Source organism: Sceloporus undulatus, chromosome 3, assembly GCF_019175285.1.
Source record: "Sceloporus undulatus isolate JIND9_A2432 ecotype Alabama chromosome 3, SceUnd_v1.1, whole genome shotgun sequence".
Lineage (NCBI taxonomy): Eukaryota > Metazoa > Chordata > Lepidosauria > Squamata > Phrynosomatidae > Sceloporus > Sceloporus undulatus.
The window spans coordinates 143,444,647-143,470,113 of NC_056524.1; the positions used below are offsets into that span (position 1 = coordinate 143,444,647).

A 25,467-nucleotide genomic window follows, 5' to 3' on the forward strand; every position below is an offset into this window, starting at 1 on the left:
AAAGAGTTTGAATATATTTGAAGTAAGAGAATGATCCAGGAAACAGTGAGGCTGCTGCTCAGCAAGGATGGTAACATGCCAACAGATCACAGCAAAAATGGAGATCTGCTCAGTATCTATTTTGCTTCATTTTTTTTCCTCCAAAAGAGAACTGCATGCTTCCATGTATCAGCAGAAATCTGGATTGCAAATCTGATTGATAGTAAAGAATCACCTTATTAACCTAAATGAATTCACATCTTCAGGGCCAAATGAACTACATCTGAGGAAGCAGGCTCAAGCCTAGAAAAGCTCATGGTACTAGCGTCTTTCTTTCAGTTAGTCTCAAAGGTGCTATAAGATCCCTTTGCATACATCCCAGAGTATTGAAGGAACTTGCTGACATATTTTCTGAACCACTTGCCATTATTTTTGAGAAATCATAGAAAACAGATGAGGCAAACAAACATTGGTTCTCTCTTCAGAAATGTCAAAAAAGAAGATCCAGGAAGCAACAGGCCAGTCAGCCTGACCTCAAGTCCAGGAAAACTATTAGAACAGATTATACAGGAATATCTTGATGACAATGCAGGGATTACAGTGCGCCTGCGCCATACGTGGGTGCGCATACGCGGCCTTGAGCATACGCGCTCAAGCCGCGGGGCGCGGAAGGGGCAGCACATCCCATTCAATTGAATGGGTGCGCGCGCCATTGCACCGCGCACCTGAGCCGCCGAGCCGCCGCACACGAGCCCCATTGTTTCCAATGGGGCTCGAGCATAGGCGGAATTCGCCTTATGCGAAGGGATCCAGAACGGATCCCCCACGTAAGGCGAGGACAGACTGTAGTAGGATCTAGCATGGATTTGTTAAGAACAAATCCTGCCAAATTAATATCTTTTTAAAATCGGGTCACTATTTTAGTACACAGTAGGATTGCTGTGGATGTCATTTATCTGGATTTCAGGAATATCGTTGATAAAGTCCTCCAAATATTTTAATTAGCAAACTGACTGGATATGGATCAGATGGAAACACAGTCAAATGAGGCCATGATTTGTTGGAAAACTGTGATGAAACAGTCATAGAAAATGACTGCACTTCATATTGGAAGCAGATCTTCAGTGGAGTGCTGCACAGTTTTGTCTTGGGGTCGTTACTCTTCAACATGTTTAATAATGATGGATGGATGGAATTCTTATCAAATTTTTAGATGATAAATAATTTAGAGGGGTAGTTAACCCATTTGAAGAAAAGACTAGACTTCAAAAGGACCTCGATAAACTAGAACATTGTGTGGAAATTAATAAAATGAAATACAACAAAGAAAAATGCACAGTACTACAGATAGACCATAAAAACCAAATGCAGTGGTATAAGATAAGGGATTATTATTATTATTATTATTATTATTATTATTATTATTATTATTTATATCCCACCTCTCCCTTTTCGAGGATTGAGGCAGGTAACAATAAAATTAAAGCAAATTACATGAACAAATAGCAAAAAACATTCCCTGATATCCCCAACCTTCCAACCCTCCCTCCCTCACATATAAATTTAACAATAAATCAGTAAAACCAACAGTCAATAGTACATTACTAAAAACAGTAAAAACCAGAGTAGCAGTATGGGAGGGGGGTGCTAATCTAGTCAGGCGGGTAAATCTGTTCTAATTTGGAGGCAAGTCTAGGAAGGGCCACCGGAAGAGATACGTTTTTATTGCCTTTTTAAATAGGTCGAGAGATGTAATACGGTGGATCTCCTCCAGCAGGTCATTCCAGATTTTAGGAGCAGCAGTTTAAAAGGTCTTCTAGGAAGTTGCAACCAATCTAGTTTTCTTCGGCTGCAATAAGTTCTTCCCAGAGGATCTGAGGGGTCATTCCCACTGGCCTATAATGTGGGTCTGGATGCGAATCATGGGTGCATCGTTTCCATTTGAGTGCAAATCCGACCTGCATTGCTCCGAAATCATTCCCACTGAGATTTGAATCTGAATCGATTTATCTAGAAAAACCCGAAATATAGGTCGATAAATCAGTTTTTAAAAACTGGTTTTAAAGCGGGTTTTCCTGTGTCTCCTGAGTCTGATTCGGGGCAAATGAATGGGAACGAAAGAGTGTCTGATTCGGGAACCTGGAGATGGGAGGAGCAGTGCTAAAGGGGCTGGCCTGGGGGTGTCAGCCTCCTTGTTCTCTTTCTGCATCGCTGGCACCATTTTCTTCCATTCGCATAGCCTTTACCCCGATGGATTGCTACCTCCCTTCTGCTCCTCATTCATAGACCGATGTGTGAGAAGAGCCATTGAACATCATTTTAAACTATTATTTTTTTTCTTTTTTCACCTCTGCCTGAGCGCCTGAGCAGCAGATGGGCTTTGCACTACATGCCTGCTTGGATCACCCTCCAGACAGCCCAAGGAGCAATGGGGCAGGCAAAGGGATTTGGGGGAATGGAGGAGACACAACAGAAGAGTCTTGGATGCAGCCTATTTTCACTGGCTGCCTCCCCCCCCCAAAAAAACCCCCAAGACTTGTGACGTCTGAAACCTACGCGCTTGATTGACAGCTTGCAGACACAAATGGCAACGGGGAGCAAATTACTCTGCTTTAAAATACAGTGATGTAAAATAAATGGGAACTGAACAGGGTCTAAATAAATCGAGGTAATTTGCCCCTTTTCGAAAGGCAAACGATGGAAAAAAATTGGAATTAGTCTCAGAACATAGTCCGAATCTGAATCGCGCCAATTTAATCCGTTTTATCTGCCAAGTGGGAATGGCACCTGAGTGTGCGGGAAGGATTATACTTGGCTTGGCAGTAGTACATGTGAAAAGGACCTTGAGCTTATTGTGGCTCAAAAGTTGCTGCAGCATCATCCATGTGATGCTGCAGCAAAGAAGGTGGATGTTACTTTAGCTTGAATTAATCAAGATGTTGTTTGCAAGTCGAGGAAAATAACAGTTCCATTATATTTTGGGCTGGTGAAACCTCATCTAGAGTACTGCATTCAGTTCTGGGTTCCTTATTTTAAGAAGGATATACTGTAGATATGTTGGAACAAGTTCAGGGAAGAAAAACAAAATTGGTAAGAGGCATGGAAAACAAAATATACAAGGAGAGGGTGAAGGAGCTAGGCATCAATTAAGAAATAATGTACATAAAACTGCATGCATATTGAATAACACAAAACAATTTGAAAATCAAACTAAGGATTTCAAAAAGGTTTCTCCAAAGATTATGCCTATTATATTTACTCAACTAGAAGTCAACCTTATGTATAAGTCAAGGACACGTTTTGGGGCCAAAATTATGGATTTTTATATTACCCATGGATAAGTCAATGGGCATGTAACAAAGGATCTAAAGGATGAATCATAGAGTTGGAAGAGACCACAAGGGCCATCCAGTCCAACCCCCGCCATGCAGGAATTCTCAGTCAAAGCATCCCTGACAGAAGGCCAGCCAACCTCTGATTATTATTATTATTATTATTATTATTATTAAAACTTTATTTATATAGTGCTGTAGATTTACACCAAGAACTGTTCAAGCTGGCATAACTGTTTGAATTCACTCTAATGGCTGGGTCGATGAGAAAGCAGGGCAGGGGGTAAAGCAGTGCTTCCAGGACTTTTCACCAGGGGATAATCCTCTTTTAAATAAGTTAAAGTACAGTACTTACATTGACCTATAGATAAGTCAACTCAGTTTTTGGGGGTTCAATTTTTGACTAAAATTTCTAGACTTATACATGAGTACAGTGGACCCTCCTTTCTTGTGGACTTGAGGTCCACAGTATTGGATATTCATGGAGGAACGACCTCCGTTATTGTCAGTACATTCAAGCCTATGGGGCTTGAATATATGTGAGTCTCTGTTTTCACGGGGGGGGGGGGGGGGGGGGAATGTGTGTCCATAACAGATCCCCTGCAAAAACAGAGGGTCAACTGTACTTCTGAAAGTAGAAGATAAAGCATTACACTTTATGGATATTTTTCTGTTACAAAATGTGGAACAAATTCGAGACCAAACTGTAGGACAAATGCAGGACAAAACTCAGCCCAAAATGTAGGACATTTAAGAAAAAGGGAGGACCTTAAATGTCCTACATTTTGGGCTGAGTTTTGTCCTGCAGTTGACCTACAGTTTGGTCTCGAATTTGTCCTACATTTTGTCCCTGGTAATAGTGGACAATTATGGCAACCCTACTTCTGTATATCAAGATCATTTCAATGGGTTTCAGAGAAACAAGTCATGCCAGACTAATCTGATCTTTTTTTAAATCAAATTACCAGCTTGATAGATTAAGGGAATGCCGTAAATATAGTATATCTTGATTTCAGTAAGGCCTTTGACAGGGGTCCCCATGACATTCTTGCAAACAAGCTTGCAAAATGTGAGCTGGACAAGGTAACCTTTTGTGAGAATTGAGAACCTCAGGCTAATGATCCACAACCAACTTAATGTAAAACAAGAAAGTTTATTGTAGGATGCACAGCAGAAGTAACCACAAGCATGTCTTTGCAGAATCTGAAGGCACAAGGAAAATTTCCCACTTTAAAACCCCACTTAGGACTCAATCAACACTCAATGAGGGACAAATGCGTGCGGTAAAATCCGTACCCCACTCGTTCCGCACTCGTCCCTGCTCCTTCCGTTCCGTGCTCAGAACGGAACAGAAGGAGCCAATGCGATAAAGCTCAATGTTTCGACACACAGAACTATCTAGATCAATATATATTTTAGATTGTAAGCCTGAGGGCAGGGAACCGTCTGACTAAAAAAAAAAAAATATGTACAGTGCTGTGTAAACTTACAGCACTTTATAAATAAAGGTTAATAATAATAATAATAATATATATTAAACATACAACAGTGATCATATATGAGCTGAATACATGAAATGAATACAGTGGTACCTCGGGTTACGAAATTAATTCGTTCCGCGGCTAATTTCGTAACCCGAAAAACCTTCGTAACCTGAATTGCCATAGGCGCTAATGGAAAAAAATAGCTCTCTGCTGCCCTCCGGTGGCGGCATAGCGCCGAGGTTTTTTCGTAACCCGAAAAAACCTTCGTAAGCCGAAACAATAAATCCCTATGGGATTTTTTCGTATCCCGAAAAATTCGTAAGCTGGGTAATTCGTATCCCGGGGTACCACTGTATTAAATAACTGGATATGTCTAATATTATACTTGATCTTAACTGGTTCTGACACCTTTACATGGATTTGTAATTGGTTGACTGGCCAAACCAAAAGATGCTCAACAATGGCTCCTTTTCATCCTGCAGAGAAGTGACCAGTGGGGTCCCACAGGGCTCTGTCCTGGGCCCAGTGCTATTCAACATCTTTATCAATGACCTGGATGATAGAATTGGGGGCGTACTTATCAAATTTGCAGATGACACCAAATTAGGAGGAGTAGCTAATACCCCAAAGGACAGGATCAAGATTCAAAATGACCTGAATAGACTAGAAAGCTGGGCCAAAGCTAACAAAATGAAATTCAATACGGAGAAATGTAAAGTACTGCACTTGGGGTGGAAAAATGAAATGCATAGATATAGGATGGGGCACTCCTGGCTGAATGAGACTATGTGTGAAAGGGATTTAGGAGTCCAAGTAGACCACAAATTGAACATGGGTCAACAGTGTGATGCGGCAGCTAAAAAGGCCAATGCGATTTTAGGCTGCATCAATAGAACTATAGTGTCTAGATCAAGGGAAGTAATAGTGCCACTGTATTCTGCTTTGGTCAGGCCTCACCTGGAATACTATGTCCAGTTCTGGGCACCACAATTCAAAAAGGATGTTGAGAAACTGGAGCATGTCCAAAGGAGGGCAACTACTTTTGTTTGTACAGCGCTGTGTAAATTTACAGCGCTATATAAATAAAGGTTAATAATAATAACTAAAATTGTGAAGGGCCTGGAAACCATGCTCTATGAGGAACAACTTAGGGAGCTGGGGATGTTTAGTCTGGAGAAGAGAAGGTTAAGCGGTGATATGGTAGCCCTGTTTAAATAGTTGAAGGGATGTCAGATTGAGGAGGAAGCAAGCTTATTTTCTGCTGTTCCAGAGAACAAGATCTGGACCAATGGATGCAAACTGCAGAAAAGAGATTCCAGCTCAACATTAGGAGGAACTTCCTGACAGTAAGGGCTGTTTCACAGTGAAACACACTCCCTCGGAGTGTGGTGGAGTCTCTCTCCTTGGAGGTATTTAAACAGAGGCTGGATGGCAATCTGTCGGGTATCCTTTGATTGAGAGTTCCTGCATGGCAGAGGGGTTGGACTCGGTGACCCTTGTGGTCTCTTCCAATTCTATGATTCTAATCGTAACAACTTGGATACAGAGATATTAGGGGATATTTTAAAATCTGAACTTTAAAAAGATGTCTAGAACCCTGCTCTATATTTAGTTCTTGAATACAGTGGTACCTCGGGATACGAAATACCCAGGTTACGAAATTTTCGGGATACGAAAAAATCCCATAGGGAATCATTGTTCCGGGTTACGAATGTTTTTTCGGGTTACGAAAAAACTTTTGGTGCTTTTTTCGGATTTTTCGCACGGAATCGCGGCTTTTCCCCATTAGCGCCTATGGCAATTGGGCTTACGAAGGCTTTTCGGGTTACGAAAGCGGCCGCGGAACGAATTAATTTCGTAACCCGAGGCACCACTGTACTATATCCTGGTCAAAATGCATTGGGATAATTTGAGAGTAAAACTTTCATTTACATATCCTGCGATTCTGTTCCTCTTTTACCTTGGACAATCGTTAAAAGCAAACTGGCTGTTGGCTTTCATTTCCCACCTGCCAAGTCTAGACATTCAAGTTCTTGTTTTTAACCCACTCCACTGTGTCTAGGGCCATTGTGCTCCATTCCCAAGTCGCAAACAGGTTTTCCTGTAGAACTGTATTATATTTACTTCCATCCGTATTGCCCTGAATCCTAACCATACCCAGCATCTCCACAAGCTGATTGTGCCACCCGCATGTTCCATTATGATGTTCTCAGGGCATTGACTAGTCTTTGTTGTATACTACATGTAGTATTTTGTGGTAAAACCCAAAAGTTCAGTTTTGGTTTCATCTAGTCAGAGAAACTTTCCCCTTATATTTGTCATGTCTCCCACCTGCCTTTAGGTAAAATCAAAACAGGCTTTGATATGAGTCCATGTCAGCAATGAATTTCTTCTCTCCACTCTTACATAAAAAACAGTTTTTGAAACATCTGGTTGATAGCTGCAAGTCTCACCATATCCTTCAGACCTCTGTACCAAGTCATATAATTTTATAATAATGGATTTAATGGTGTTCCTGGGAATGTTCATAGTTTGATATATATTTTTATAACTCAATCCTGATTCAGCACAACTGCAACTTTGACTTGTATTGATAGCTCCCTGATCTTCAACATGGTTTTGGTTTATGTATATTGTACAGCAAATTGTCATGTTTTCCAGAAACAGGTATTCATGAGATCTGAGATCATTAGCACTGGAATTACACCTGGGTTGGATTCTGTCCAGCTACTTATGTGACTTCTGGGCCAGACCTTATTTAAGTTTGTTGCAGCAAAGTGGGCTAATGCTTATGCAGCCAACTCATACCAGTTTGTTTTTGTTTTCTTAACTTTTGTGCCACTATAAACCATGTGGCACCTTCACAGTGTTGAGTATCTTCTGTGCATCAAGCAGTTACAATGTCCTTTCAATCCATTTCAATTCCATCTTGTAATACAACAAAATGTGTGAAAGTCAAGGGGAGGGTGCGCTGAATGCTTTCTGTAGCTATAGAGATTTGAAGAGATTTGATCTGGTGGTGCCCAGTTCAAATCTCATGTTCCCCTGAACTCACTAGGTGAATTTAGATAAACATTTCCTTGTGGCCTCCTCCTGCCCCATTCATCATATGGAGGGTGATAATAATGATTCACTTCACAGGGTTGCTGTGAGAGTTTTTGCAGTACTACATAAGTAAGAAATCAATCTCCCAGCACAAGACTAGCACCAACAATCTTTCTAAAAAGAACAGGGTTCCCAAAACATATTTAGGTGTTGACTGAATTTTTCCAGATGACCAAGGCTCTATGTAGTTGTGAATGTCGATTGTGTTTTCACTGACTTTTGTGTCCCCATATGATTAAATAATAATAGATCTTTCAAATATCTAGTAAGTACTTTTATTTTGCACCAAGTATAAATATCCTCCAATAACTTCCAGGTTTTGTGCAAGTCCCAGTAACATCAGTCTGAAAGATGTGCATATATGGTATTGAATCTAGGCGTTGAATCTCAGTGAATGTTGCTGAGCCTTCATCTATCTCCAAATAAGGACCAGGGCTTTGGTCCCCTACAATAATTTATTTCAATTCTTCACTTTAGCCTGTGTGACACAGCCAAACTGCTGACCAAATTGACTGATGCAAACTAGTAAGCAAGAGAATTTATAGGTGGCAAGACCAATTAACATATGAAACTGAAATTTCAGGGTATTACCAGTATACAGTTTGCCAGCTATAAGCCTGCTTTCCCAAAAAAAATGGAAAGGAATCTCAGTAACTACACTCATGACTGCTCAGGTACAAGTAAATACTAGAAATGCAACAATTAGAAAGAAGTCAGGCTGACTAAATGAAGCTTTTTAAACAATCAGCAATTGTGATAGTTTTGTAAAAAGAGATAAACTGCAGAAGAAATGTTGGATGAAACACACAAGATTAGACTCCCGTTGCTACTTGTTAACTTCTTCAAATCAGACTACAATTGAAGCAGTCTCTGCATACAAAAACAAATGGCAAAGTTCAATAACAGATACAGGTCGAGTATCCCTTATCCGAAATGCTTGGAACCAGAAATGTTTTGGATTTTGGAATTTTTTGCAGGGATTTTGAAATATTTGCATATACATAATAAGATATCTTGGAGATGGGACCCAAAATTGATTTATGTTTCATATACACATAGCCTAAAGGTAATTTTATACAATATTTTTCATAATTTTGTGATTGAAACAAAGTTTGTGTATATTGATTCATCAGCAAAGCAAAGGTGCCACTATCTCAGTTTTGGATTTTGGGACAGTTCAGATTTTTTGGATAAGGGATACTCAATCTGTAATTAATCCTGTCTGTCTAACATGTAATGGAGAGACTTTTTTTGGTTTACTGAAGTTTAGGTTTCTGTCTATTCTGCAGTCTTGGATCAGTAAAAACGCTGAAGCCGATGCTAACCTAAATCTGTTCAATGTGACAGAACAAGATGAAGGAGAATATCTATGTAGAGCCAACAATTTCGTAGGCAGAGCCGAAAAATCATTTTGGCTCCACATTCGCAAATCAAAACCAGGTAAACCCTCAACTCTGTCCCAAAGGCTTAGCATCTGCAAGAATGAGCAGTAATGCCTTAAGGTGCTAGACATTAAAATTAATATTCATTTTGTACTCTGTCCTATTGGCTGATTTTGTATTGTTCTGAAGTTACTCCTTCTAGTTCTTCACTAACTTTTAGAAAAATGTAAAGCTTTAAAGTAAGTTGCAATGAAAAATTTCCACATGAATGACTGCCAGTTAAAATTTGCTCATTCGATCTTTTTCCTACTTGATTTCCTGTTACAACCTGACTCTTCATAATCCTTCCCCCTCTGTTGCCCCATTTTCCCCATTTTATTATTCATCAAATATCAGCTATTAGAAGTATCTCTTCTGCATCTGAGAAAGAGGTGGGTGGGGGTTTAGTAGTTATCACACTAGTCAGTTGTTTCAAATCATTGTGCTTGAAAACCAAGGAGGGTGACTAAAATGGTGAAGGGTCTGGAAACCATGCCATATAAGGAAAGACTCAGGGAGCTGGGGATGTTTAGCCTGAAGAAGCAAAGGTTAAGAGGTAATATGATAGCCCTGTTTAAATATTTGAAGGGATGTCATATTGAGGAGGGAGCAAGCTTGTTTTCTGTCGCTCCAGAGAACAGGACCCGGAGCAATGGATGCAAGCTCCAGGAAAAGAGATTCCACCTCAACGTTAGGATGAACTTCCTGACAGTAAGGGCTGTTCGGCAGTGGAACAAACTCCCTCAGAGTGTAGTAGAGTCTCCTTCTTTGGAGGTCTTTAAGCAGAGGCTGGATGGCCATCTGTTGGGGATGCTTTGATTGTGATTTCCCGCATGGCAGGGGGTTGGACTGTATGGCCCTTGTGGTCTCTTCCAGCTGTATGATTCCATGATTCTATACATAGAAAGACAGTGGAATTCTTTTACACCAGGGGTAGGCAACCTTTTTGAGCCAGGGGCCGGGTTGCTGTCCCTCAGACAACTGGGGGGCCGAAGCCAAAAAATAAATAATTAAATAAGTTTTTTTTTTAAAAAATTAAATAAATAAATAAACCGGGACAAATGTAGGACATTTTCAAATGGTGGACACTTTTTTTTAAAAAGTGGAGGACACGCAAAAAAAAATTGCTGATTTTTTTTAAAATGTTAATATAAATGCATGTTTCTGAGGCGTCTATAGACAATTGCCCCCCTTGCCCCTGCGCGCGAGAGGCCAAAGGCCCCGGCGGCAATCGGCGGCAGGACTGGGCTGGGGCCGGTCCCAAGGCCTCGCCGGGCCGCATCCGGCCCGCGGGCCACAGGTTGCCTACCCCTGTTTTACACCATCACTGCATTTACATATCCTGTGCTTTAATCATGTTAATTCCCGTGTTTGCTTTCTTGTCTTTCAAATACAGCAGAACCATGACCATCCTTTTTGTTACTCCCCTGATCAATTACTGGTGTGTGTTTTTAAAATAATAATAAAAAAGGAAGCTGTAATTGTTCAGTTAAGCAATGTTAGTGTTATGGGAGCCCCCATTCCCCACCCAGATCAAGAAGAATGAACACACACCATGCCGCTACCACCATTTTTTGTATACTTTTTCTCATAAACCAGTACTTGCTTGTTCTTTAAACTTTTGTATATTTAATATTTACGCTTTAATTTTTTTCTTCCACCCTCTACCCCTTCGGTCTTTCTGCTCATTAGACCTTAATAGGAATATATCATAATAGTTCTACTCTCTTATTTAACAAACAATAATAATAATAACTGTAAAAAACACCACATAATATTGAACAGAGAACAAAGATCTTGGACACTCTTGGGAATTCCAGGATCTTCCCATCCCACCACCAGAAGTCTGTGTTTTCCCTGCTGGAGATCCCTGGGGAAGTCCCCAAGGGAGGAACAATGAAATCACACTCATACTGTACCTGCTATGCTCCCCATATCACACTGAAGCAACCCACATGGTTTCTAGTGGGGAAAGAATTGTTTTCCAAATGACCCAACAGCAGTACAGCAAAATACAGAATCATGCTATAAGCTCTAGGCAAAAATGGAATTAACACGATGCACTTGCAATATACAGTAAGTGTGCTGTTTGATAAGCTCCACTGTCACCTTTACAAAAGTCTCTGTGGCATTTTTCCTAATTTCCTAGTGAGGAATCTTTCAGGTATTAGCAAGCAAACCAGTCAATCACCAGTAGTATTAAATGTTGACAAGGTGCTGGTATCAGAATTGTGTCTTTTTTAAAATCCTGATGAATTTTAAAAGGGGAAAATCATGGGACCTCTTTTGCTTTGTTTAATTCACCATTTACATGAGCTATGCTTTAATTATTGCTGCTTGTCTTTGTTTCCTGCATCTTTTCCTTCTCATCCCCTGCACTCAATTTCCACCATTGCCATACTAAATAAGAGGCAGTCCTATTGTGGCAGCAATTTTTCATTCTGATGCTTTTGCTTGCATGCATCATTAATGGGACAGAGTAAGAGCCTGGTGAAGGGAGCTCTTTGCTTTTTATACAGCTGGTTGTGGTAAGAAATGAGGACAAGTGTCTGCCTGGCACCTCAAACGTTTTGATCTGCTTTTGAAATTTGTTTATTGCCTTCTGTGGGAATTGAGATTATCATGTATGGTTTTTCTCCCACATCCTCTCTATCTCTTTCTATTTTTCCCCTCTGTAGACAGCAGGTGTTAAAAAAACGGATAAAGAGGTAGAAATTCTGTACTTGCAAAATGTTTCTTTTGAGGACGCTGGTGAATATACTTGTCTTGCTGGGAATTCTATTGGGTATTCTCATCATTCTGCTTGGCTTACAGTTTTACCAGGTATTTCTGTCCTGTCACTTTTTCCTATTCATCTCAAAAGGGGACTTTGTGTCCATTTCTGAAATGCCAAGTTCTCAAGCAATAGATGAGTATTGATCTTCAATTTATGCAAGAATGATCAGTTTACAAAAGCACATTTTACTGTTTAGGATGTCCAACTTAATATCCAGGTGTCTGTAAAACATTTATTTCTCATTCCAGAACAGAGTCTGCATTCAAATGGATAGGTGATGATGCCTAAGTAATTTCAAAGTGGCTGCCATTTTATTATGGTGCAACAAAAATGTATTGGTCTCAAGTGTACCAAATTAGGGAGTGTCAACATTTCAGAGGTGTTTGTGTCATATCATGTATAGCTTGAACATTTGGCATTTCCAAACCTTGACTTAATGAAAGGAATGGTTTTTATACCACTGAATTTTGTTTAATTTCCTTCTTTGGTTGGATGATGCCCATGTTTAGATTTTGAAAACATCACGACGTTGTTAAGTGAATTCTTGTATGATATTTGTAGCATGACTTTTAGCTCTGATAGGCAATATCCAACAATAGGGACCTGTCCTTAGTTTAGCAAAAGTCTCTTCTTCCCTACTATTCTGGTATTTATGGGTGACTGCTGAGTGGGAATGCTTCTGCAAAATAAATATCATTATTACATGTGTATGGTGTGAATTCAGTATATGTAAAATAATATCTCTGTGTTGTCATTTAAACTAGCAGCATGAAATGTTTTCTCAAGCAGAAATACATCACGAAAGACATTTCTATTTCAAACATCCAGTTTTTAATTTCAGTCATTACCTTTATTTGAATTGACATAATAGTGATGATGCCCATTGCATTTTTCTCAGGGGTGGAAATAACCCATTGCATTTTTCTCAGGGGTGGAAATAACCAATGGGTTATTTTGAGGACCCCCAGGAGCCCTTCAGCATGCCAAAAATATTGGGCTTTTTTTTGGGGGGAACAACCCCTTCAAAATATATTATAAAAAACAACAACAGAATACCTTACCCACATTTTGAAGAAGTGGTAAAAGGTAAAGGATTTCTCCCCTGACGTAACTGTCTAGTCGTAACCAAGCGTTACTAAGCGAAAGAGCCAGCATTGTCGAAAGACGATCATATGGCCAGCATGACCGCACAGAACACTGATTGGCCACCAGGCTGTTTTAAGCCTCTCTTGGGTATAAAACAGCTTGGAGGGGCAAAATTATTCCCATGCCCTCATAAGCAAAGCTTGTCTTTTTTAATGGGGTGGTGGCATGGCTGGAGGAGGGATGAGGCTATTGGAAGAACAATATGGACCCCATCTCCTGGCAGGTGCTACGCTGATCTACATTCTAACATTTGGAAAAGCAATGGTGCTTATCAATATCTGTCTCCTAGAATACAATCCTGCATTTCCACTTAAACAAACTTGAATGTTACTATTATTCAGAACAATTGTGAGAGACTTAACAATCATGATGGTTTTGCACCTATTGTGCACCTTTATGTGGATGTATAATACACTTTGCAGATATTACAGGTATATTAAAATTTTATACTATAGAATATCTAAGAATTTTATAAAAAAATTAATTTTATTAATTTTAATTTTATTAAAATTTGTTATTACCGTATATACTCCTGTATAAGTTGACCTCATGTACAAGTCGAGGGCAGTTTTTGAGGCCAAAATCATGGATTTTTATATGACCCGTGGATAAGTCGAGGGCATGTTACACTGGGGCATGTTACAAAAGATCTAAAGGGGGAAACAAAGCACCACTTCCCTCTCTACGGCCCGTTCTGCATGGGCCTTTGCGCCGCCCCCGTCACGTGCTAGGGGATGGCCGAAGACCTAGCGTCCATACTGGCCTCACCCCTAGCACGTGACGGGGGCGTAAAAATGGTGGCACTCTATACACACAGACGCGGCCATTTTTACGGGCCGGACACTTAGCGTCCGCACATCCCCCTTGCCTTGCGACGTCACGAGTGCGCCATTTACGCACTCGTGCATCGCAAGCGCAGCGCAAAAAGAAGCCGCTTTTGGAGGCTGCAGCTTCCTGGAGGCAGAAATGGAGGTGACGGCAGACCGCCGCTTTCAGGCGGTCTGTAACGCGCCTACATCTCCCTCTTAGAACCTCTCTCAAGGGTCCCAGTATCAGCATGGAAAATGGGGAAATAAGTCTGGGTGCATGCGCGCACGCACACACACACACCTTTGCATCAGCATTTCCAGGCTCATGGCTTGCATAAAAAGGGGGCATCAACCTTGCTTTCTCCCTGCCTTTAACCCCAGCAATTCCAGGCTCATGGCTTGCAAAAAGGGGGGGGGGCATCAACCTTGCTTTCTCCCTGCCTTTAACCCCAGCATTTCCAGGTTCATGGCTTGCAAAAAAAGGGGGGGGGGCATCAACCTTTCTTTCTCCCTGCCTTTAATCCCAGCATTTCCAGGCTCATGGCTTTCAAAACGGGATCCCAACCTGGGCATACTCCCTCTCTCTGTGTCCCTACCCTGAGCAGCTGCTCGTTAGCTCCAGCTGCAAGGGAAGGCTGAAGGATCTCACGCGCACACACTCGCGGAGAGAGGAGAAAGCCTGCTGGCGCCGGGACTCAAACGGGGAGCTGTTTACCTGGCTACAGAGGAAGGTGGGCACTTCTTTTTTCAGCAGTAGTAACCTATTGCCCCGTACACAAGTCTACTCTTGATTTTGGGGTCCATTTTGGGGCATAAATTTCTTGACTTATAGTTGAGTATATACGGTAAATGGGCAAAGTACTGAACTAACTTCAGTGCGGAGGCTTAGCAATTAAGATGCTGACTTTGACAATTGCAAGATTGGCAGATTGGCAGTTCGAGACCCAAGCACCACGTGACAGAGTGAGCTCCCATCACTAGTCCTAGCTTCTTCCAATCTAGTAGTTGGAAATATATAAAAGTGCAAGTAGATAAATAGGTACCACTTTGGTGGGGAGGTAACAGCATTCTGTGCATCAGTGTTTAATCACACTGACCACATGACCACAAAACCATCTTTGACAACAATGACTCCCTTGGCTTAGTAATGGAGATGAGTACCAACTCCTACAGTCGAACAGGACTAGACAATCACATCAAAGGGAAAACCTTTTACCATCTTACTGAACAAAAGAAAATGAGAATTATCTTATAATTATACTTGGAAGTGTGAGAAAATCACAGGAATTCTATAGATTTCCAAATGAGGATTTTAAAATGTGGTAACTCATGAAAAGAGTTATGTGCTTCTCTAGGATTTCTGTATTGTCCCTAGGCACTCTGTGCACAAGAACGGGTAATGTTCACTCATAAAAGACAAGAAATATTAAAGAATTGTTCAGTACTGTATTATTTTGTTACAATAACAGTATGTTTGTAATTGCAACTGACAGGAATACTAATGCACAGTTTGAAAATGCCATAAGAGCTCTGCTGGGTCAGAGCACAGGTCTTCCTCATCCAGCATTCTGTTCCAGCATAGTGGACAGCTAGATGTTTTTGGAAAATCCACCAGCAGGGCATGAAGCACAGCAGAACCTTTCTTTTTTCCCTAAACACAAAGGCACCTTTGACTGATGTTTAGTTTTACAGTGGCATTTCAGAAACATTTGCCCAGTTCTAATTGTTCAGTAGGATCAAAATGGTGGGGATATTACAGTACAGTACTTAATATCTGCTGGGGTTTGGTTCTAGGACCTCACGTGGATACCAAAAACCATGGATAATCAAATCCATTGTATACAGTGGTGTAGTAAAATAGTGTTTAGCTTTAATTTTAATTTTTTGGGGGAAGGATGAATATTTTTAAACCACTGATGGTGAAATCTGTGAATATGAAGATGTGACTGTAGTTCTGTAGAGTAACAGAAGTTTATATTTTGCCTCTGAGACATACATTACTAGCTCAGTGCCATAGGCAGTGTGTGGAGATCAGTTATTTAAGACACTATTGGATAGATATGAGCATGGCACAGATTTCATAAATGCTTCTTCCTTATTAAAAAAAAGTGTGTTCTGTAATAATGCTGGCTTTAACATATGTCTATTACTCCTCAGGAGAAAAAAAGGTTGAAGTGGATGACTCCAGCTCTCTTTATGCAGGCATCCTCAGTTACGGAACTGGCTTTGTTCTTTTCATATTAGTGGCAGTGGTGATAGTTATTTATAGAATTAAAAGACCAACCAAAAAGCCTATAAATGCCACCACTGTTCAGAAAGTCTCCAAGTTCCCACTCAAGAGACAGGTAACAGAAAGTAGATACAAGATTACTATTCTCTCTTATATTCTTACTTTTCCTTGTCTTCTTTCTAGATCAGAAATAGTTTCCTAATTATGTATGCATGTAACAGTTCTAAGTGAGATACTGTACTTGGGAACCATTCATGAAAGGTAGATCATCATAATCATGCTATGTTTCATGATAAATATTCAAACAAATTCTGTGTAAATTACTACAAATCTTCCAGTGGTTCAAAATGTTCTAGTTTATAGCCCTTGGTTTTCTTATTCTGAATCTGCTTTAAAATGGCATGTTAGCCACCTTGAGTCATAGCTTTGTAAGAAAGCCTGGGTATAAATAAAATAATACAATACAATACAATTTAGAGCAGCTACTAAACAGACTTGTTGACTGAGAGACAGAATAAATCTCTTGGAGATCCTGACAAGGCTGTACCCTGGCAAAGCACAAATGAAATGCACAGATATAGGATGGGAGACACCTGGCTTAAGGAGACAACATGTGAAAGGGATCTAGGAGTCCAAGTAGACCACAAGTTGAACATGAGTCAACAGTGTGAGGCGGCAGCTAACAAGGCCAATGCGATTTTAGGCTGCATCAATAGAAGTATCGTATCTAGATCCAGGGAAGTAATAGTGCCACTATATTCTGCTCTGGTCAGGCCCCACCTGGAATATTGTGTCCAGTTCTGGGCGCCACAATTCAAAAAGGGCATTGAGAAACGAGCGTGTCCAAAGGAGGGCGACTAAAATGGTGAAAGGTCTGGAAACCTTGCCCTATGAGGAACGACTCAGGGAGCTGGGGATGTTTAGCCTGGAGAAGAGAAGGTTAAGAGGTGATATGATAGCCCTATTTAAATACTTGAAGGGATGTCATATTGAGGAGGGAGCAAACTTGTTTTCTGCTGCTCCAGAGACTAGGACCCGGAGCAATGGATGCAAGCTGCAGGAAAAGAGATTCCACCTCAACATTAGGAGGAATTTCCTGACAGTAAGGGCTGTTCGACAGTGGAACACACTTCCTAGGAGTGTAGTGGAGTCTCCCTCCTTGGAGGTCTTCAAACAGAGGCTGGATGGCCATCTGTCAGGGATGCTTTGATCTGGATTTCCTGCATGACAGGGGGTTGGACTGGATGGCCCTTGCGGTCTCTTCCAACTCTATGATTCTATGATTCTATGAAAGCACAAAGAGGAGACACAGCTGTCCATGATAATGTTCGCACAACCAAAAGCTGAATGCAGTTTCAGGTTTTCTTTCTTCTAGGAGAGAAATTAGTTTATGCTGTTCTATCTTGGCTTAAAACGTTGGGAATTCCTATGTGTGGCAGCAGCACAAAGAGATAGCTAAAGGCCATGTTCTAGTTGCATAAGACTCAACTATAAAATAGGAATGCTCAGTTTGCTAGATGCTTGCTGCTGCTCCACTGTTTGGTGTTTAAGTCATGCTGTAGTTATGGAGTCCAGAGTGCTGACTTCCCTAACAAAGATGTGAATCTTGGGAAGCCTATTTTGGTGGTCTGCCCATTTACTGTTGTTGCTTGCTCATGAGGGAGAAGGTTGATCCTGGTGGGAAATAGTAAAAACTCTTCATCAGAGATACCTAAACAGTAGACTGAGGTTCTGGTGGGCTGTTCCTTCCCAGTAATTAATATATATGCTCTTCCCGGTTATCCCATTAGCTGAGACAAATTACATGTTAATAAATCTAATGCTTTTCTCATCAGAAAACTAAATTATATTGATGATTAATTGGGAAATTGTAATTATTTAAACCAAAGGATGACTTAGGCTGCATCTGCACTGCTGAAATATTCCAGTTTGACACTTCTTTAACTGCCATGGCTCCATGCTGTGGAATTCTGGGATATGTAGTTTGTTGTTGCACCAGAGCTCCCTAACAGAGAAAGCTAATTATCTCAAAACATTACAAACACCAGAATCCCACCGCATTGTGCCATGGCAGTTAAAGCGGTGCCAAATTGCATTATTTTTGCAATGCAGATGCAACCTTAGAGACTTGCACTTCAAAGAAAAATTATGTCTTTAGTTTATCTGGACCAACTGGATGCAACAAAAATTAAATCAAAATTTCCAGGTGTGTCACTTTATTTCTGTGCTTGTTCATTTCTGTGCGTGTTGTAGCGGCTGTTGGCAATAATAATGTATTTACTCTATTCAAGCAGGTTTCTTTGGAGTCAAACTCTTCAATGAATTCTAATACGCCACTGGTCAGGATCACCCGCCTTTCATCCAGTGATGGACCAGTGCTGGCAAATGTCTCAGAGCTTGAGCTGCCTTCTGATCCCAAGTGGGAATTGGCAAGATCTCGGTGAGAAAAATATACTGTAAATGAAGTTTTTAGCTACCTGTTTTTTTGTTCTCCATATATATAGAGGAAGTGCAAATGTATTTACTTGTGTCTGTCATTTCAGCCTGACCCTAGGAAAGCCATTGGGTGAAGGTTGTTTTGGTCAAGTCGTGATGGCAGAAGCAATGGGTATCCATAAAGAGAAACCAAACAAGCCTATCACTGTAGCTGTCAAGATGCTGAAAGGTACTGAGAACACAATGGCAGGAAATGGATTCCCCATATGTCATGGCTCTCTGTATTTCTCATTTCTGGTCCTACACTGATTGATTATGTGTTATTTTCTTCCAGCTTTCACTCTACAGCCAGCCTCCTGCTGTGCTGTCTTGTCTCTCAGCCTTTCTGGACACTGCTTAACTATTTCCTTCCTTTACTAAATTTTATATATCCTCAGGCCAGCTCATTGGTCTGGACACTTCATCCTTGACATTTGTACACTTTCATCTCTCAAACATTCTTAAAGAAGTTGCTGCTCTTCAACTTATTAACTTATAAGCTGTTGAAAAGATGCAAAGAATACAGTAAATGGTGGGAGATGAAGATTGCTTGTAAATACTACTCCAGGAGTGACAGTAAAAGGAAGACCTTCAACCTATATTCTCACAACAGACAAACAAAGTTTCTTTGTTTGGGGCCACTCTCTGCTGTGAGGATTGTGAATTGTGGTTGTTGAAGAATTTATACCCTCCCCTACCTGTGGTGTTAGTTTTCTTTTTACACATGGACTAGTGGTAATTAGAATGTGACTAGTTTTTTACTGAACATGTGGTAGTTAGGTCAGTGTTCTGACTGAGATAACCAGTCAGCTATAGAGTGTGAGATCTTGAAATATCAGTCATGATCCTGCTTCAGAATATAGCATCAAGACATAGTTATGTGGGGGTGCTGTAAAGTTCTGGCCCTGACCAAGAAGGGAATGACAGCACCATCAAACTTAACCTGCCATTCCATATATTCACCCCAACATTCAATGCGCTTGGCACATCATTTCTCAAGTTTATTTAACCCTTCCAAAATATTTCTAATCACTGGTTACTGAAATACTATTCTGCTGCTTCTATCACCTCTGAATAATTCTAATATTTAATTCCTTTCAAACTTTTTAAGGTTTGAAAGCAAAACATAGTCAGATGGAGCTAGATCTGGTGAGTAGAGTGGATAGTCCATGCACTCAAATTCTACAAAACATGCATCATCTTGCCAGCCCTGTGAGCTGGCACCTCATTGTCTTGCAAAAAGAGAACACTTTTCTGTAGCTTTCCTCATTGTTTTTCCTCTTAATCAGCACAGCAAGTTAGAGTGGTATTCTGCATTAACTGTTGGATCCGTCTGAAGATAGTAATCAAAATACAGTACCTTCCTTATCCCCACAAGAAGTATGGCCATGATCTTTCCTGCTGACCTTCGGGTCTTGAATTTCTTCAGCTGTGGAGAACACGAGTACAGCCACTGCAAGGACTGTGTTTGGTGTCCAGAATATAGTTTTGTAACCATGTTTCATCAGCAGTGATGAGTTATTCCCCAAAATTATCACTATATCACTCAAAACACTACAAAATCAACTTGGAGGTATCCAGCGTTCAAACATTTTAGCATCCACTTGACTGACAGTTTTGACATAGCCAACTGCTCATATCTCTGGTGTCTCGGCAGTGGGTTTTGCTGAGATTTGCCGATCTGCCAAAGTCAGGTCATGAACATACTAATTAATTTCAAGAGTTTATGCTATTAAAAGCCTCCCAGACCATGCTGCATCTTCAGTCTCCAAGTCTCTGCACTGAAAATTAACACACCACATCTTCATAGCTGAGTATGATGGATACTTGTTGCTCAATGTTTGCATCATACCTTCATGGATTTTGCTTGGAGCTTTTTTCTGAAGAAACAGGAACATCATGATAGCCCAGAGTTCAGCACTTGAACATTTCACACTTTTTGTTGACATACTTCTGAAAAAAAATCAGAAATTAGAGCTACAGTCCTGCAGATTGGCAGTTTACAAAATAAAAGAACACTCTTTCAAGCTACAGTGACAAAATTACACTCAGGTTTTAGGGAGTGGATTGGGCTGAAAAGTTTTCCACATCCCTTTGTCCAACCCCTCCAACACACTTTTTTCTCAGCTGCAGCCTTCCAAACCTGGCCATTTCCTGATTGGTGGAGAATGAGGGGCAACAGCAAACAAGTGCCCAACTGTTTTCCTATATAAATTGACACACAGCGACAGGCATCCACAGTAACCTTTGGAGGGCCTCCTGAAATCCTTAAAGACAATGTCATTGGTCTGCACCCAGCTATAGGAAAACAGCTACACGTTTTTTAGCTACTTTGCCCCCACCACCAACTGTCCACTGACTAGAAAATGGATGTGGTCAGGGAGCTGCACAACAAGGAGGATATTGTTACCTGCACAACAGGAAGGATATTGATTGTTGTGCAGGTAATAATGAATTTTGCTTTCCACAACAACAAAAAATAAGTTGTGATACAACATACAACATTGTAATTCAGTAGGATGCCAGTCATTATTTGCTACATCAGGTTGGAATGGCTAGCTTTAATAAGAAGATGTGTCATGGGAAGAGGAGGGAGCACTAATTAATTTGTGTACAATCAGTAGCCACAGAATACCACGGAATTAACATTGAATGCTCTAGCAGTATGTGCTGCATTGTGTTGTCAGTCTGCTGGAACAGATGACTGAATGGCGTACTTGAATGAATTTGATATATGCCACATGATGAAAGGATGTTTGGCCTTGATTGTTGTTTTTCCCCCCTTCTTTTTAATATATTCTATAGATGATGCCACAGACAAAGATCTGTCTGACTTAGTCTCAGAAATGGAAATGATGAAAATGATTGGGAAGCACAAAAATATTATTAATCTGTTGGGAGCCTGCACACAGGATGGTAAGTTCCCAAAGCATTTGGCTACAGAAGATGGAGTGGGAAACTGCAGCACATGGGTTACCATGTCATTTTACAATCTGTTTTTGTAAGCCCCCAAAACTCTACACCTCCAGTTTAAAATTTCAGCAATTTTGTTATACTAGGAATTAGCATCATGGCAGCTTTTCTCTAACTCAGAATATATTTTTGTGAGAACTTCAGAGTTAAACGTCAGTATTAATCCTCCCCCCCCCCCCCCCCCCATCCTCTGGTACTGTTTCAGACCTCCCACAACAGCTTCTTCCATATTTTTCAAAAGAAGGGAGTTACCGTATATACTCATGTACAAGTCGACCTCACGTATAAGTCGAGGGAAGGTTTCAGGATAAAAATCATGGCTTTTGGTATGATCCATGGATGAGTCGAGGGTAAAACTTAGGAGGCTATAATAAAGTATGGAAAGCAGGAAACATCACTTCCATCCCTCCTTCTCCTTCTCTGGACCTCTCTCGGCCACCTAATACCACTTCGCAGGTGCTGGAGGGAGAGGTTTTAACAACCGGTTGGGGAGGAAAGGAAGTAGGGTGTTTCTTTGATGGGAAGGGAAGGCTTTCAAATTAGATTGGGAAGGGAAAGAAGTGGGGTTAAATGGGGTGTTTCTTTGATGGGAAAAGAAGGCTTCAAATTGGATTGGCAAACTTACATACACACCTGCCTCAAGGCAGGAAGAGTGGGGCATCACGAGGGTGCTTGTTTCAGGACCTTTCTAACCAGTATTAGTGTATTGACCCATATATAAGTTGACCCAGGATTTTAGGCTCAATTTTGGGGCACATAGTTTAATATATACGGTAAATGCTTTCACACAATGAGTGTCATATCTATTTTGGCTCTAAAGTAGTACCAACACCTTTCTTGCCTACATGGTTTCATCCCACTCCTTTCTTTGGGAGGTAATAGTGCTCAGTCCGGTTTAGAAGAAAAGTCAAGTGACAAGGAAGTGGCTATAAAACTTCTACAGTGCGTCCTCGCCTTACGTGGGGGATCCGTTCCGGATCCCTCCGCGTAAGGCGAATTCCACCTATGCTCGAGCCCCATTGGAAACAATGGGGCGCAGGCGCACGCAGGGCGCAACGGGCGCGCACACCCATTGAATTGAATGGGACGCACCGCCCCTTCCACCCCGCGGCTTGAGCGCGTATGGGGCGGATGCACTGTATAATACATGTCCCTGACATGGAGTTCTAATAACATGGATATAATTAGAACTTCAAGTCACAGTACGAAGTTAACTGATGGTAGTTTCATGACAAATGAGGGAATAATTCATGAGTTCATAAATTAGTTTATTGAATTATTTGCCACAAAGTGTGGTGACAATTGTAAAGGGAAAATCCAACAAATTAGTGGATGGGCCTGTGATCGATTAGTTAAGTATAACTTTTATACTCATAAGCACTATACCCTAAAATTGTTTCTGAGGATATACACTAGGGTAGGGGTTGTTGTTTTCCTGTCCTTTTTGTTGCCTTTCGGGAGGCCATTGGAAAACTTTATTTCTAAAATCAGGAAAAATTGGTAACTTTCATGGTGATATGTCTCTTGTCCAAGACTATGGCAGAAAAACATCCAAAAAGTGTACCACCCGTGGACATCATCTGGACATCAAATGGTTAATGACAGTTAAATCAACTACAATCCCAGGTTATCACACAGCAAAAGTCAACAGAAGGGATGAATACTTCTACAAGGAGTGGTACAAGTGCATAAGGCTCAAACAGGGAGAGACAAAATGTCCTGCTCCTTGATAGAGAGTGGCATACAATTAAAAGAACATACAAATCTGCCTTATACTAAATCTTGGGGTGGTGCACAAATTGCAGCATTCAGATGCACAAAGCTGATAAAGATTTATCCAAGAAGAGTATGTAGAGAGATCTTGTAGCACCTTTGAGATTAACTGAAATAAAGAGGTTGGCAGCATGAGCTTTCGTAGACTTCAGTCTATAAGAATTACTTGTAGGTGTTCCTGCTAAATACTGACCTAAGAGCGGTAAATACTTGTATAACCAGTAAGTGCCAGTTTGTTTGTTGACTTAACTTTTATACTAAAATAAAAATGTCCGGTACATTCAAAATGAGTGTCATGTTTACTTCAAATGGCTATTAAAACCATTATAATTCCTAGTTGTAAGAGAACAAAATATGAAAAAGGGGGGAGGTGGGATTAATACTTCTGAAAGATTTCATCAGTCTTCCCCAGACCATCTGTATTCTTTCATGTTAATGTTACTGTCCTCATAACTGTCCTCATAGCAATATTAAAGTTGATTCAGCTGTCCTGGAACTGGAATATCTACCTCCTATTTAAATGAAATTTATTTACTTAAAGTGGCATGAAGGTGCCTTTAGGAATGGAATCCTCCCAAAGCAATGTACAGTATTAAAAAGTACAAAACCATATATGCATACAAAACTAGCTGCTTAAGAACTAAGGGAAGACTAGAAAGAACAATTGGGTTTTCAGAGTTTTCCTGAAAATCAGCAAAGAAGCAGCCTGATTAACTCATGATTAAACCTAATTCCATAGATTCTATACTCATTGAGGAGAGACATGCCAGAATAATGCTTTTGCTGCTCATTGGAATGAGAGCTTGAAGATACAAGAGAGTTTGTTTTAGATACTAACTGAATGTTTCACCTCAGGCCCTCTCTATGTTCTGGTGGAATATGCATCAAAAGGGAACTTACGAGAATACCTTAGAGCTCGTCGGCCACCTGGCATGGATTACTCTTTTGATACCTGCAAGCTGCCTGAGGAACAATTAACATTTAAAGACTTAGTCTCATGTGCCTACCAAGTAGCCCGTGGAATGGAATATCTGGCATCTCAGAAAGTGAGTACCAAACTTGGCAAGAAACAAACTCTCAAGGCTTCTTGTTTTATATCTATAAAGTGATGCATAAATTGTGTGAATGCTTAAGTACCATCTGCAAAGTAGTTTTGCTTTCGGAGGAGTCAAAAACAATATCCATTTGTTCACTTCTATACAGAATTTTAAAAACATAAGTGGCACAACTTGGATCATTACGTTAACTGGGGAGCACTATAGTAATGGGGAAAGGAAAAGGGACAGTCAAATGAGAATATGCATATGGTAGCATATGATTATTTCTACATGCAAGCTTAGCTATACATGATGTGGGGCTGCAGTTGGGATAGTGGAGAGGAAGAAACAAAAAGACAAAATGAATATGGTTGTTTGTGGGGTTTTCGGGCTATGTGGCCATGTTCTAAAAGAGTTTCTTCCTGACATTTCTCCAGCATCTGTGGCTGGCATCTTCAGAGAATGAATATGTCTTCTCGAAAAGCAAATAAGAAAAGGAGATGCATTTTCTACTTCATGCTTCTCAAATCAGGAAGCCTTTCTTTTTGCAATGCTGTCTATATGGCTACCATGAAACGTTCTGCTCTTCCACCCCACACTCTTTGCCCAGGAACTAAGCTCCACCCTAGGTGGTCTCAAAGGTCTGGATGGCCCTTGTGGTCTTTTTCAGCTTTATGATTTCTCCTTGTACAGGGATGGGGAGCAAATATTCTCAGCTGGTTCATTCATGAACCCTTAGGAACACTACCTGAAGGTGCTTCATTGCATTCCCCTGGCTCTTCCCTGAGACCAGGCCTGGATTACCCTCTCCCCTCCTGGTCCTCATAAAGACTTGGAGGACAAGGACCAGCCTGCTCTTTGTCAGTGTTCCTGGAATCCAGCTGAGTCATGGGACGTTATCAGACAAGGGAAATTGGAAGTATAATC

General features: G+C 40.7%; 1 protein-coding gene across 8 annotated transcripts in view; it reads left to right on the plus strand.

Moving 5' to 3' along the window:
* FGFR3 (fibroblast growth factor receptor 3) overlaps positions 1–25,467 on the plus strand; it is a 93,354-nt gene that overhangs the window by 57,745 nt on the left and 10,142 nt on the right. For 2 of the 8 annotated variants that reach the window (XM_042456948.1, XM_042456945.1), the window contains exons 8-13: positions 12,000–12,144; positions 16,210–16,397; positions 18,574–18,722; positions 18,826–18,947; positions 21,563–21,673; positions 24,359–24,549. In XM_042456948.1, the coding sequence (XP_042312882.1) occupies positions 12,000–12,144; positions 16,210–16,397; positions 18,574–18,722; positions 18,826–18,947; positions 21,563–21,673; positions 24,359–24,549 (906 nt within the window). Of the gene's footprint in view, positions 1–9,189; positions 9,341–11,999; positions 12,145–16,209; positions 16,404–18,573; positions 18,723–18,825; positions 18,948–21,562; positions 21,674–24,358; positions 24,550–25,467 lie in introns of all 8 variants that reach the window. The other 6 variants (XM_042456944.1, XM_042456947.1, XM_042456946.1 and 3 more) reach the window with 4 other exon arrangements.